Source organism: Ambystoma mexicanum, chromosome 7q (assembly GCF_040938575.1).
Source record: "Ambystoma mexicanum isolate Mex_15411 chromosome 7q, UKY_AmexF1_1, whole genome shotgun sequence".
Lineage (NCBI taxonomy): Eukaryota > Metazoa > Chordata > Amphibia > Caudata > Ambystomatidae > Ambystoma > Ambystoma mexicanum.
The window spans coordinates 996,150,024-996,165,731 of NC_090941.1; the positions used below are offsets into that span (position 1 = coordinate 996,150,024).

Genomic DNA, 15,708 nt, shown 5'->3' on the forward strand with positions numbered 1-15,708 from the left:
ACCCCGCAACCATAATCTGGGGGGGCGACATGAACACTGTGCTAGACCCAGCAAGGGACAGATCAAGGTCCACGCCACAGCCCCTATCCAAGGCCTGCCGTCAAATAAAAGAAATCTGCAGAGCATTCGACCTAAAAGATGCTTGGAGGGCATCCAATGGGGAGCGGTGCGACTCCACCTTTCACTCCGCGGTACACAACACAAGCCCCGGGATCGACTATCTTTTCACCTCAGCGAACGGCCCTTTGACGAGTGGCCCAGGCCACATCCAGCCGAGATCTCTCTCCGACCACTCCCCAATAATCCTCATCCTCAACCCATCCAACCCTAAATACCTGCTTCAATGGTGGCGTTTCAAAACCGGATCCATGCGAGATGAGGTATTTGCTTCCGAGTTGAAGGAGGAGATCACTGTGTTCCTCAAAGCCAACATAGGGTCTGTCCCTTCCGCCAGCACAATTTGGGAAACTCTAAAGTGCTTTATTAGAGGGGTCTGCCTCGCCAAAGAAAATGGTATCCTCAAACTTATTAGGAACGAACTGGCAACCAGCGAAGAGAAGCTGAAACACCTAGAATTACAAAACATAAACATGACCGATCCAAGGACGGCTGCTCTGAAGGAGGAACTACAGAAATGTAACGCCGCAGCAAACCGCGAAATCAAATTTTTAAATCGCAGCAGTCAAGTCAGACAGTATGGCGAGGGCCAAAAACCAGGCGCCCTCCTAGCAAACCTGATCAAGGCCGACAATAAGCTGCCTCCAATAGAAGGGATTCGGACCAAGCACGGTGAGACAGTCCACACCGACGAAGGAATGGCGGAAGAATTCAGGCTCTTCTACCAAGATCTCTACAGCGCCAAACATAACAGAGACTCAAACACCCCGCTAGAGTACCTTGAGGACACAGAGCTGTACTGGTTCGAGAATCACTTGTGTGAACCACTAAATGAACTGATCACACAAGAAGAGATCACGGAGGCCATCAAGACCTTCCCTAGCTCCAAAGCTCCGGGCCCAGATGGCCTAACGGGAGAATTCTATAAAGCATTCACAAACACCCTAGCCCCCCTCCTGGCGGCAGTATACGACGAGGCACTGGAAAAAGGGGTCCTCCCCCAATCCTGCAGGGAAGCCAACGTAGTTCTTCTACACAAATCCGGCAAGCCAACAGAGGACTGCGCATCCTACCGTCCCATCTCCCTGCTCAACCTCGATAACAAAATACTCGCAAAGGTGCTCGCTAACAGGTTGATGCCACTGGTGCCCGCCCTGGTGCTTGCTGACCAAGCAAGTTTCATACCAGGCCGCAACACGACCTTTGGGATCAGGAGATTGTTTAGCATCATTGAAGCACTAGACCCTTCGCAACAGGCAATCGCAGTTCTTCTCGACGCCGAAAAGGCATTTGACTCAGTGGAATGGCCATTCCTGTTCGCTGTACTCACCAGGATGGGACTGGGTGCCCGCTTCATCAAACTTGTATCCCTATTGTACACCAAGCCACAAGCCACTATCAATGTAGGCACAGCAAAATCGACCCCCATAGAGCTTCAACGAGGCACCAGACAAGGCTGCCCACTATCGGCGTTGATCTTCGCCCTGGTAATGGAACCACTAGCCTCCAACCTAAGAGAACAACGACAACAAAGAGGACTCATCATAGGGCCACACAAGCTCATCGTATCCCTATATGCGGATGACGTAGTATTGTTCATACGCGACCCCGAAGATAATCTGAACCCAATCATGAGGGAAATAATCAAATTCGGAGCAGCCTCCAGATTAAAAATCAATCCATCAAAATCCATCATATTCCCATTGACCCAGTCCACCAAGCCGTTCGCAGACGACTTCCAGCTCACATGGAAAACATCCAAAGTCTGATACCTAGGAATACAAATGTCGCTAAGCCACCAGGAGGTGTTCCAAGACAACTACGAAGAGGTGGTCAAAGCCCGACAGAAAAAAGTGACGCGTTGGAAGACCCTACCACTAACTCTCTGGGGAAGGACCCCCCTGGTCAAAATGGTGATCCTTCTGAAATGATTATATCTATTCACCAAAATTCCTATATTGCTACCGCAAACCTTCTTGAACAAATTGAAGAGCATGGTCCTCGAGCTCCTATGGGCGGGCAAACCGGCTAGAGTTGCGCACGCAACACTAACACTCCCGACAACAAGTGGAGGCATAGCCCTCCCAGATCTGGAGAAATACTTTTGGGCGGCGCAGGCACAGTTCCTCAGTCACTGATATGCCACTCAAACAATCAGATCTCACGTGCAAGTGGAACGAGCCCTGGCAACACCTAACCTGTTAACTGCTGTTATCTTTAGCCAGACCCATGTCCCCAACAACACCATGAAGGTGATGCTTTCGATGTACAAAATTTGGAAGAAGCTAGCAGAGAAAGTTTTTCACCAATGGGTCGATAAGCTGCACATAATGACCCTAGGAGACCTCTTTACAGAGGACGGCTTCATAACCCCTCAACAAGCAAAACTACTTCAGGACTCGGTACACCCTGCAAGCACTCTTCCCCGACTTCCCGTGTCAGCCTCCAACCTGGCAACTGCTGCACAATGTAATACAAGCACAGGGCGAGGGCAGACTAGTGTCGCATATTTACAAAGCTATCACCGACACTACCCCCAACATCATGCGTGCAAAAGTCAGATGGGAAAAGTCCATACGCATAACCATATCAGAAGTGGCTTGGACCTACATCCTGAAACGGACACAAAAAATCGCCCTCAACTCACGCTTTAAACTGATCCACTTCAACTTTCTTCACCAAACCTATTACACGCCAGCAAAAGCAAACAAACATCATCCGGAAACAGCTGCAAAGTGCGAAAGATGTGGGACACAGTCAGCTGACTTTGTCCATCTCGCATGGGACTGCCCAGAACTAACCCCTTTCTGGAACCAAGTCCTAGAGACAACGACTGCGATTGTGGGGGAAGCGATGCAACCAATTCAAACGGCAGCCTTACTTGGAATGACAAGACTACTCTCCGCACCAATAAGGAAACTGGCAGGACTTCTGCTGACATTAGCCCGTAGGAGAGTTGCCATGGCCTGGTGCCGAGGCCCCACCCTCCCAACAATAGCTGCCTGGCGCAAAGACATCCTCTATTGCCACGATGTGGAGACACACTTCATTAAACAACTGCCCCTTCATGCCCGCCCACCAGACATCTGGGGCCCGTTGATACTATTTTTGATGAACGAAGCAGAGGAGGCTCCGTCCTCCCCGGCAGACGCTGTACAAACAGAGGATACGCTTCGGTGAAGACTCGGCCCTAACACTTCTACCTACAAGGGACAAAGAACTGGAATGGTGCATTATATACAAATGAGGACACTGATGGGGGGGATGGAATGGGAGGGAGGGGGGAGGAAGGGGGAATGGAGGTTTGGCGCAAGTTTAAAGTCCACCCTAATGTGGGTGTGAAGTTGTATCATGTTATAAAAACCAAAAATAAAAAGAGGGCATTTGATAGTCCATTTGGTCCGGCCGCTCTGGATTTAGATGCTCTTTTTAGCAATACTTCAATATCTTCCACTTTGCTGTGCATTTAGGATTATATATATTAGTATCTGGGAGTCTATATACTGTTTCAAAATGTTTAATCCATTAATTCTTTGCAGTGGGGTTAGATTGTACAAAGCACAGTTTTCCCCCAAAGAATGTATTAGCTCCCAGAAGTTCCTAGTGTCTTTCTTGGTGGTCATTTCCAGCATTTCGGGTTGGAGGCCTTACCAAACTGAACCTTAACGCACTACTAGTGCTTTGTGTGCTACATTCATTGGAGGGAAAGGAACTCCCTGAGTTGAGTATGACCGCGTAATAAACCGCGACAACCACTAACATCCTGTGATCACTGACCTCAGTATCCAACACGTTCAGCTCCTCACATAGAGAGAATAGAGCTGGTGACATGCAATATAGTCTAAATGTGCAGAGGACCGACCAGCTATCCATGTTGCCATCAGTGGGGTATCGCCTATAATTGCTCCATGAAGTTGATTAAGATTCCAATAAGCAAACCATTCTCTCCATTTACTGCCTGATAATACTTTCTATATCCCTCTGACAAATTGATTTCCAATATCCAGCTCTATCCTGCAATCTGTATTAAAATATCCAGCTATTATAATATAACATCTTTCATGCCAACAGAGAAAAGTTTCATATACTTCTCCACATTTAACCCAAAAGGAATCGCAATCTACATGAAGCGGATTGCTACAGAACCCTGGGGTGCTGACAGCAATGTATTTTGTATGACTGAACCGGACTCACTCGTGGCGTCCTGTTAATTCATACAAAAAAGTACCCAAGATGGCCGCCGTGGAGCTCTAAAACGGTGCTCTGTGCGTCTTCCGTTTCTATGGTGGCTCAGCAGGCTGGAGCGGTGGCGGCGCAACCGCCTCACCAAGAGTAAGGTTAGGAGAGTGGGGAGGAGAGGGAACAGTGACCGGAGGGAAGGAGAAGGTGGGGGAAGATGGTGGGCGGGGGAGCTGCCATCAGGTTGCTTGGAACGCAGGCTTGTATGGTGGGATTCAGTCCGCGATCCAAGTAACCGGATAGGCTGGCTCCAACGTCACAGGTGTTAATGTGATTTATGGCCCTTTAAATTATTTGATTTAATTAAAGGGGTATAATTTATTTTTTAGAGCATGATTTAGAAGCTGCATCCTTCAATTTCATGGTTTTGAATTGAAGTGGTGTTCAATTTGTTTTTTTTTATTAGGGATCGTCGTTCATGCGCTATTCTAACTTTGCACTAGAAAGTCTACTTTCCTGACATTTGTGAACAATTCAATAAAAATAATATTCCAATACAAGAGGGTAATTACAAATGTCAAAAAAGTGCAACATTTAGGACATCCAGGTCTGCACAGATTTAAATCCATCAGTGGTGAAGGGTGTGCTGTTCACCTCCTCGTTAGTCATTTGTGCCTTAGGCAAAGCTATAAGGAACGCTGGAGCGCATGTGCTGAACTGTGCCATGTACACACCTGGGCCTTTATTTGTCTGCATATCATCAGACTTTAATCCTCAAGTCTTTTTCTCTTCCTAATGGCGTCAGCCATGACTTGCCTGGTCTGGATAGCATCTAGAGCACATACACCCATTGTAATGGTGTCCTTATTGTGCTAGCTCTACTCCTATCTGCAGGCTTAATGGTCTTGTGTGGTTGGTGGGTAGCCATGCTTGACATACTTGAAGCATTTGCATTGGTTTCTGTTAAGCTGGGTTCCTGGCCAAGCATGACACTGACACCAGTGTAGGAACAGAACACATCTTTACTAAGTTCCAGCTCCAGGAATACATTTAGGCCACATCAGGTAAATTACTTGGACGGGCATCCATCGGCATCCTCTGTCAATCCATCTTCTCAAATGACATTCACAGAACCATTCAGAACATAACATTCTCACACACAGCATTCCATGCATTAGGGTAGGGTGCAGGGAAAGACAAGACACACAAGACACAACATGTATTCCCCCTTAAACAGCACAAGACACAACCAAGAAGCAAGAGATACGACTGTACATACTTCCAAAACTATTCCTTCCAACGACGCACCCGCACAAACCATGTAACTGTCCTTACCCATTGGGACCATCTGCATCATAAAATGCCACTACCTTTTCTCTACCACAAAGGGATAGACACCAACCACTGAACAAAGGATACCACATACAAATCATTCAAGAACCTCAGGCTTTCAGCCCCAAACCACATGACTGAGGCAAAAGCCAAGCCGAACTGGCATGCAAGTGTGCCCCGGAAGGCACAGAAACTGACCACCCAAACATCTCTCCACTACAACATACCAGCTGCTGTTCCTCCCTAACTCAACCAGTCATGAAGGAGGGCCCGGGGTATCTCGGACACACAGAATAGGATTCTCTTGCTTCACTTCCTGGCTTTACACATGCTGCTTTTGAATCCTCAAGAGTATAACGATCCCTTGTCGAAAAGCTCAAGGGCATCTCCCTCCTTTCTCGACCTGCCTTCTTTCTCTATCGATTCAGCTGTGGCCTGGAAGAAACTGCTCCTTCGTGTGCTCTGCCTCGCTCAAAGTGTGCTCTCGTGCTCTACCTTTTATCCGTGTGGGGAAGCTCAATGGAGATCAGGTGCGAGTCGTTAACGGCGATTTCCTGATTCTGCCTGACCATGGTAATGGGACATGTCCAGTACATTGTTTGGGTACTAGTCTGTTTTCTCCCAGAGCGGGCTGTCTGTGTAGAAGTGTTCATGCAGGGAAGGGGTTGGGGGTGAGTTAGAGTCCCCAGATATCCTACCTGGTAGAATGGATCAAAGGGATTATAGGGGGAGGCGGGGACTGTGTCTTGCCATAAGGTGTCCCACTGCCACTTCCTGGAGGACCCCTCACCAGGCGATCCTGCAGCACTGGTCCACCCCCAGGATCTGGATCCAAAGGCGATGGCTGTGCTTTGGCCACCTTAGAGAGAGAGAGAGAGAGAGAGAGAGACCCCCGGACACTAGCAGGTTAGACACCTTCTGGTTTCTCACAAAAAGCACTCCAGTACTCTGTGCAGACACCCCACAAAATACCTCTGCTGAAAGACCACATTCCACAACTGCAGCACACACACCTCATCATGACACTCGCACCAACAATGCAGAACAAATTATCAGAGACACTTTTCACAGTTCAACAAACACATGAGGATACATCTCCCTTACTTTTTTTCTTAAGCAATGAATGTATGCATTTGAAATTCATTTTTTAACTAAATGTTCTGTAAAAATCGACCCTGTAAACTAAAAGTGTGAACAGAACAAGCATCAGGCTTGCACATTACCATAAATCCATGTCCCAACTATTTTTATAAAACAAAGTCCAACCTGTAAAAGAAAGTGTTAAAATATAGCTACATTTCGTGCATCCTAAATCTCATTGACATTACTATGATCCATACTTTATAGTGTTGTACAATAAATCTATCTAAACAGAGGCCACGACTCCAAAAAGCTTTCAATCATTGTACAATCGAATACGCTCCGTATGCCTCACATGGCATCCTTTACCATAATATCTAAACTGCTAAAACATTCTGAAATCATCCTGAAATGAAACTGTTAAACATATTCCCCCCTTCCTTCAATTGCATTGGAACCACTGACCGTTCCATGAGTTCCATCACAATAACACGATAGCTGCATTGTGTCCATAGAAGAATGACAAACCGTAACCTCCCCATCCACACGCTTTGCCACCTTGCTAACCTGGTGCCATTCCTCTGCACGGTTAACCCGCTTCGCTTTCTGATGATCGGAAACGCAGGGTGTCCCCCCACCCGGAAATTCTGCAAGCACTTTCACCGTAGCGTTTCACTTCCACTTGCCTTGAACCTTCACTTGCCAAAGACATTAGCTGAACTACCAAATGCTGCGGCCGTGGCCTCACAAATCGTCTTGCCGCAACCTCCAACTTAGTCTGACCCAAGACAAGACCAAGCGGTGGCCCGTCCCCCCAACCACCACCCCGCAAAGGTGCTTACTTAGTATAAAGATATGGCTGTTATGTCTATGTGCTGCTCAGTGAACCGGACCAAACTAACAACTTAGTTGTGTCCCCCTTTTGCACCCCCTTTTTACATTGACAGGGGATCAGCTTCTCTTGGCTTTCAGGGCTTTTGGAACCAGCATTGTAGATCAAATGTGGACACAGAGATGTTTCAAAGGGGTTCCTTCCCATTTCTTTTCAAAATAACTATGTTTATCCATGTGTGCTCCCTCAGACACAAATCAGATATTTATCTGCACTATGGAGGGCTATCACTGTGAATCCTTGGATCTGATTCAGACTCCTTCCAGCCTGCCATCTTACCCACTGTCTTCCCTTAAGCGATCCGATCTAGCAAGCCGCAACCACCAACCTCCACTCACTCACATGTAACACACTGTGGTGGCTATTGAGCTCTCCTACATCCAGTTCACATGTGGGGAACTAGGGATAATCTCACCTGGGGCTCAAGTGCTGATGAATGCGTCACACAGGACTGCGGTTACCAAAAGAAGTAACTTGTTCTTTCAAGAGACAATTTCAGCAACCTTTCTAACCTTTTGAAATTCTCTGAATACTAAATGATCAATAAACATGAGAGAATTCTGATACATGAACCAATTATTGTTGCCTTCAAGTGAGGGAAATGGAGAAAATGTGATTTGGCCTCTGATCAAACAAGCGTTTCATTGGAACTCCAAGTGCTTTGTTGAGGAATTCGGAGCCCAGTGTACTGCAAAATCGACATGCTGGCTGTTTTGTTCATGTTGCAGTGTGACTATCACTTCCTGCATGCCATTGATAAACGTTCCATGGGTTTATTTTGAAAGCTCGTGAAAATACAAAGAGGCCTTCTCTGCAGTTTTCAATTTTTAACTTCTTTTAGATCATTAACCTTTGCATTTTCTCTGTGTTGTAGGGGTTGTGCCCAGAAAGAGATTTTAAGGTGCAACATGGCTGTTTTTCAGAGAAGCCTGTATACAGCCTAAAACACATTCCCAACACCAGGTAATTATCAAGTAATTTAAATTCTTTGTTGTGGGTCTGTATCATCTGTAAGAATTTTATATTTACCCGTAAAGTAGTTCTCTCATTGCTGGTGAAAAGCAGGTGGAATTGCCAGACATGTGAAATATTTTACACTCGGACAGTACTTCTGGGTTTTAGTCTTCATACACCATCTTGCTGCCAACCTTTTGCTCGTTTCTTTTCTCACTCTTTTTACATGTAATATCTTAGTTTTGTTACTGTCACTCTTTTTAGAGCTTCTTCTTCTACCTGATTTACCTCCTTTTTTACTTTTGAGCCATTATCTTTTGTTCCTCCTATCAACCTGTTTATACTTTCCTCTCCTGCACCCATCCCTATATAGCACCTGTCCCACCTTTCTTTTGTCACCTTAGCATTCAGCCCATCCGTCTTCCTTTGCTCGCCATTACCAAGTTGGTAAACCTTTCCTTTTCACATCCCCAAACATGTTTTGGCTTTGTTGGTCCTCATCAGTGAGGAGTAGTTTGGGTCTCTAGGCCCAGCAGGCAAAGGACCCATGTCTGCTTATACCCATCCCTCTCGGGATGCCTATAGTAAAACACAACCCACTGATGAGGCCCAATGAGGCTGATCATGTTCGGGATACTTGTGGTCTTGTGCAGAAGGGATGTGACCAAGCAGTTTGGACTGGACTGCCCCTTTTGGGTGGAACCAAACCTGAGTTATATGATATGATATGATCGTTTATTTATCTAGCACCTATGCCCAATGTGTTTCAAATTGCTTCAAGGCAAGGGAGGGAACAAGGGAAAATACAATGACATTCTTACAGCACATGAACAGTAAGGATGTGAAATTAACTATTGTACTCGGCCTGACGACATTTCAGATAGTGCAAGAGCTAAGACATAGATAAGGAAGGAAGTGGGAGAGTGGGAAGGAAATGGAAACAGACAGTCGACTACCGTACTAGGCCCAACGACATTTCTGGTAGAGCCAGAGAAAAACAAAAGATGAGGGAGAGGGGTGCAGAAAGGCAGGGGAGGAACAAAACAAGTGACTATCGTACTAGGCCTGATGACATTTCAGATGGTGCTGGAGGGAAGGGGGCAAGTAAGGGGAGGTGAGGAGACAGCCTAGGTTGCTATCATACTAGGTCCAGGGACAATTCTGATAGAGTAAGTGCATAGAAGAAAGATAGGGAAAGATACAAGCGACTTGCCTCACACCAGCTTTCACATCGCACACGGCACGTCCTATAAATTGGCCACGCCCCCACGGCTTTGCGCGTCTCAACCCTATCATTAGGTAGTGACTTGACGTGTGTGTGCTGTTCGGCGAATCTTCTATCCAAGATCCTGGTTTCCTTCCTCCTTCCTTCTCCCTTTCCCTCTATTCGACTCCTGGAATCCCCATTCTTAGCGACCGCTACTTACTTTCCTGGACATCCTGGAACAGCGGCCATCCCGGAACTCTGAACGCACTCTGCAGCCGGACGAGACTCGAGCGAGTCTATACAAGTCCCGATCCGTCCACAAGAGGAATCCTCCCGCGGAACAGAGCAAGAAGCGATCCCAGGTGAGACGGGGGGGAGATTTATGACAGTTTGAGACGCCCAACGACCGACACAGATACAGCTATGGAGAAAGCAGTCCAGGACCTTATGCGTGGCATGCAAGAGCTCACAACTGAAGTACAGAACTTAAAGGCTGAGAATGCTGCGCTAAAGCAGCTAATTTTGTCTCGCGACCCCGCTAACAAGGACAGTGTGTTACTTGGTGGAGTGGTGGACAAATATGATGGATCAGCAAAATTCTTACGTGGATTCCTGGATTCCTGCTTGGTGCATTTTACCTTTAAGCCCTATTATTTTTCAACTTCTAGGGCGAAGGTGGGCTTCATTATCTCGCACCTCACAGGGAACGCGTTAACCTGGGCTACGCCCTTGGTCAACTCAGGGGATGCCCTCGTGGATGATTATGATGGATTCATTTAGGCACTCAAGACTATGTTCGATCGCCCAGAACAGGTTTTTAGTGCTCAAGAACGCTTACTTGATTTCCGACAGGGTACCCAGGATATGCTAACATACGTTACTAGATTCAAACAACTGGTCAAGGAAGCGGATTGGTCCTCTGAAGCAAGTTTCACTCTATTTTGTAGGGGTCTAAACAAGGACATTAAGGATGAATTAGCCCAGGTGGCTTGTCCTAGTTCCTTCCAGACTCTTATGGATCTAGCCCTGCAGATAGACTTTCGAATCCAGGAAAGAAAGGTTGAAAGGAGAAAGACCAAGACACCTCTTCAAAAGAATTCCCTTGAGACATCTGTTAAAACCGATTATGATCCAACCCCTGATACAGATCCGGACCCCATGCAAATCGGAACCTTCCGTGGGCCTATTTCCCCTCAAGAAAGGATGAGAAGGATCCACACAGGCCTGTGCATGTATTGTGCCTCGGATAAACATCTTGTTAGAGAATGCCCTCTAGCCCCTCCACGGCGTTCGGGAAACGCCAGCTCTTGATCCTAGATGGAGCGAGGTGTCGGGAGAGAGATGTTTGCTCCAAACCAATTCCATCCTTGAGCTCTCCTGGCCAAAATAGTTTGGTGATACTACAGGCCTTCCTCTCGCCCTCCAAAGACAAGACCTATCCCATTCTGGCCTTGGTGGACTGCAGAGCTATGGGAATGTTCATTGATCAAGACTGGGTTGTTAGTCATCATATTCGGTACGAGACACAAAACACCATGCAACCGGTGGAAGCAATTGACGGAAGACCCCTCTCTTCAGGACCCATAAGCTTGCAGACTAAAGAGATCCAACTTTCCATAAATCATCATCGAGCGGATTACATTCGACATCATTAAGTCAGCCCATTACTCCATGGTTTTGGGTATGCCCTGGTTACAAAAGCACAATCCGTATATCAATTGGACAGCAGGATCATTATTCTTGGGCTCCGAGTTCTGTATGTCCCACTGTCTATCCCTGGACCCTTCCTTGATAACTCCTAAAGAACCTCCAAGAGGCCAAGAAACACTGCTCATGGTTTCCAATATCATACAAATTCCAGAGTCCTATCAGGAGTTTACTGATGTATTTTCTACTGCCATAGTCCTAGCATTACCCCCTCACAGGCCTGAAAACTGTGGCATAGATACAGATCCCTCAGCTGTAATTCCCTTCGGCCGAATGTTCATCCTTTCCGAACCTGAGAAAAAGGCCCTTCAGGAATACCTCGACACCAATCTTGAAAACGGCACCATAAGACCCTCAATCTCCAGCGGGTGCTTCGTCGTTCTTCGTTCCCAAGAAAGACACCAAGGAACTCAGACCTTGCCTCGACTATCTAGGCTTAAACCAATGCACCCTCAAAGATCGATACCCACTGCACCTAATTTCGGATATCCTGGAAGCTGTGAAAGGAGCCGTAATTTTCACGAAGCTGGATCTCCAGGCTGCCTACCATTTAATTCGAATCCGGGAAGGGGACGAATGGAAGACAGCCTTTAGAACACCCTTTGGTCACTTTGAATACCTAGTCATGCCTTTTGGACTAGCCAATGCTCCCGCAGTCTTTCAGCGTTTTATGGACAGGGTGTTCTCCGATATGTTGTTCCTCTTCGTCATTGTCTATCTGGATGACATATTGATTTTTTCCAAAGATCCTCTAAAACATGAAGAACACGTAAAGGCAGTACTACAACGACTTTGTGAAAACAAACTGTTAGCCAAACCCGAAAAATGCTTGTTCCACGTTACTTCTGTTCACTACCTAGGATTCATCCTTAGCCCAGAAAGAATTGGCATGGACCCTTCGAAGGTAAAGGCCACACTGGCTTGGCCCGCTCCCACTTCTGTGAAACAGGTGCAATCCTTCCTGGGGCTCGCCAACTTCTACCGGAAGTTTATTTCTACCTTTTCCGAGATTGTTCAGCCGATCATAGCTCTATTGAAGGACACCCCCTTTATCTGGTCTACATCGCAAGATAAAGCATTCCAACGATTGAAGACCGAGTTCACACAAGCCCCCTCCTGACCCAGCCCGACACAAATCGCCCATTTCTAGTGGAAACGGATGCCTCTAACTACGCCATAGGGGCGGTCTTGAAACAGGAACTTGAGGATGGACTGGAACACCCCATTGCTTACCTTTCTTGAACCCTGACCCCCAGTGAGACTCACTATTCCGTCCTGGAAAAGGAACTCTTGGCCATCCGCCAAGCCTTCACTGAATGGCGACACCTACTTCTGGGTGCTAGATATCCAGTCCAGGTCCGCACAGATCATCGGAATCTCCAAATCCTACAGTCTTTGGAGTGCAGGAGCAGTCGTCAGGCTTCTTTGCCCAATACCAGTTCCAAATCACTCACGTTCTCGGATCACAAAACATGATTGCTGACGCCTTATCTCGACGTCCAGACTCTGCACCCACTGAGGTCAAGGCCTATCCTAAGATGTTTCCCCAAACTATCTTTGTAGCTCAAGAAATCGACCTCCTGGAAGAAATCCGAGCGCAAACTCAGTCCTCTGACCTCTGGAAAGAAATTTCAAGGAAGAATCCATGGAATCTACGAGTCACGGAAGAATTTCTATTCAAGGACAATGCACTGGTCATTCCTACGGAGAAATTACAACACAAGGTAATAAACCTCTGCCATGATACCCCTCACTCCGGTCATCGTGGTATAACTAACACCCTCTGTCTTATACAAAGACAGTTTTGGTGGCCTCAAATGAAGACTGACGTACAACAGTACGTCAAGGCTTGTGCTGTCTGCAGTCAAAACAAACATGATAACAAGAGACCGGCGTGTCTTCTACTGCAACCATCGCTGCCAACAAGACCATGGGAGTTTATTGCTACAGACTTCATTGTGGAGTTACCACCTTCCCGGGGGTACACAACCAACATGGTAACCATAGACTTGTTCACCCATATGGCTCATTTCACACCTTTGTATAAACTACCATCCTCATCAGAACTTGCTGGAATCTTCCTGGATCGTATTTTCCGTCTACATGGACTTCCTTCCAATATCATATCGGACTGAGGACCTCAATATGTCTCACAATTCTGGAAACATCTCTGTGGTATTTTAGGGATCCAACGCGCTCTCTCAACGGGTTATCACCCACAAACCAACGGAGCCACGGAACGTGTAAATCAAACTCTGGAGCAATATCTTTGTTGTTTTGCCACCAAGGTTCAGGATGACTGGTCTCTCCTCATACCCCTCGCCGAGTTTGCCTACAACAATTCTGACCACTCGGCACTCAAGGTCAGTCCTTTCTATTGCAGTCAAGGTTTTCACCTGTCCGTTTTACCTTCTGTTCTTCCACATCCCACTCCATTACCTACACTGGACTCTTGGATACAGACTCTCATCAACATTCACAAGGAAGCCAAGGAACAATTGAAAGAGGCCCAAACACGCACTAAGCTCTATGCGGATTCCAAGAGAAGACCAGCGCCCTCTTATTCTGTTGGTGATCAAGTCTGATTGTCCTCGAAACTATTACCCCGACATCTACGACCAAATAAATTGGCTCCTCGGTACTATGGACCATTTTCCATAAAGGAAGTCGTCAATCCTGTCTCATTCCGACTCAAGCTACCCGATTCCTGGAAGAAAATACACCCAGTCTTTCACACCTCCCTATTGAAACCGTACTCCAATCCTCCCGAAAATCCTGCAGACCCAGTCCTGTTGTTGTGAATGATCAGCTAGAATATGAAGTGTGCCAAATATGCGATTCCAGGTATAAACGGGGTCGACTTCAATACCTGGTTGAATGGAAAGGATACCCTACTAGCGAGAGAACCTGGGAACCAGTTTCTAACTTAAATACCCCTCGACTGCTTAGAAGATTCCATCTCATACACCCGGTCAATCCTGGTGGAACAGGTCTTCGGAGGAGGCATGCTGTCATGACCCATAGAACTTGCCCCTTCTGGACCTCTTGGTCCTTATCGCGCCGGGGATTGTATTCCTTGTTACTCCCAACATGGCCGCAACAAGCGACTTGCCTCACACGAGCTTTCACGCTGCACACGACACGTCCTATAAATTGGCCACGCCCCTGCGGCCCCGCGCGTCTCAACGCTATCATTAGGTAGTGACTTGACGTGTGTGTGCTGTTCGGTGAATCTTCTATCCAAGATCCTGGTTTCCTTCCTCCTTCCTTCTCCCTTTCCCTCTATTCGACTCCTGGAATCCCCATTCTTAGCGACCGCTACCTACTTTCCTGGACATCCTGGAACAGCAGCCTTCCCGGAACTCTGAACGCGCTCTGCAGCCGGACGAGACTCGAGCGAGTCTATACAAGTCCCGATCCGTCCACAAGAGGAATCCTCCCGCGGAACAGAGCAAGAAGCGATCCCAGGTGAGACGGGGGGAGATTTATGACAGATACAAGGTGAAGATGAAAACAGCATGATTCAGGGCCACCATGAGTACAAGATGCAAAGGAATTCCAGCATGAGAGTTGCGAAAGGGTGACGCACCGTGAATCAATGAGGTCCATAAAAGTCAAATCCAGCATTGGCCACAAGACGGTGATGGTGAAACCAGAATGTATCAGGACAGACTAGTGCAGAAGTTTCATATGATCTTTCCCTTTTGGTAATGGCTTGACAGGTGAAGAACGATGGTCTCTAGGGGTTCTCAGAGCAATGCCAGAGGTTTAGATTTATTCTAAACCTTCCAGCCATCACCTCCTTTGTTTGGCTATAGCCATGCTTAAGGGCAAGTTATTTAAGGAATAATCCCAAGCCGCTAACGGTTCGATGCAAGTACAAAGTCCTATTTGTTAAATGCAAGCATTGTTTTAGAAAGCATTTGAATTAAAGATAGGCAATGCTAAATAATTCAAAATGCACAGTGAAGGACAGAGAAATGTGGTCATTTGGAAGTTTTGGATGGCCGCCATGTGTTGGAACACTGTGGCCACATAATGTAAACAAACCCTCCGACTGCACTCCAGATTTTCTGGGAAGAGTTCCAGGAGGCCCATTAATAGTAAACAAAGCTGAAATAGAAATTATTGAAAGAACTACAGATATTCCTGCTACTTATGTGGGTGAAATGGTGAAGTAAGTCAGTATCGGCCTTGATGGCTCTTGCCAAACTCTTGACACTAAAGAATGCCTTATGCT

General features: G+C 46.8%; 1 protein-coding gene across 2 annotated transcripts in view; it reads left to right on the plus strand.

The window, feature by feature from the left end:
* Window positions 1-15,708, plus strand: part of WDR73 (WD repeat domain 73) — a 111,055-nt gene that overhangs the window by 66,449 nt on the left and 28,898 nt on the right. For both annotated transcript variants that reach the window (XM_069640145.1, XM_069640146.1), the window contains exon 4: window positions 8,475-8,563. In XM_069640145.1, the coding sequence (XP_069496246.1) occupies window positions 8,475-8,563 (89 nt within the window). The remainder of the gene's footprint in view (window positions 1-8,474; window positions 8,564-15,708) is intronic.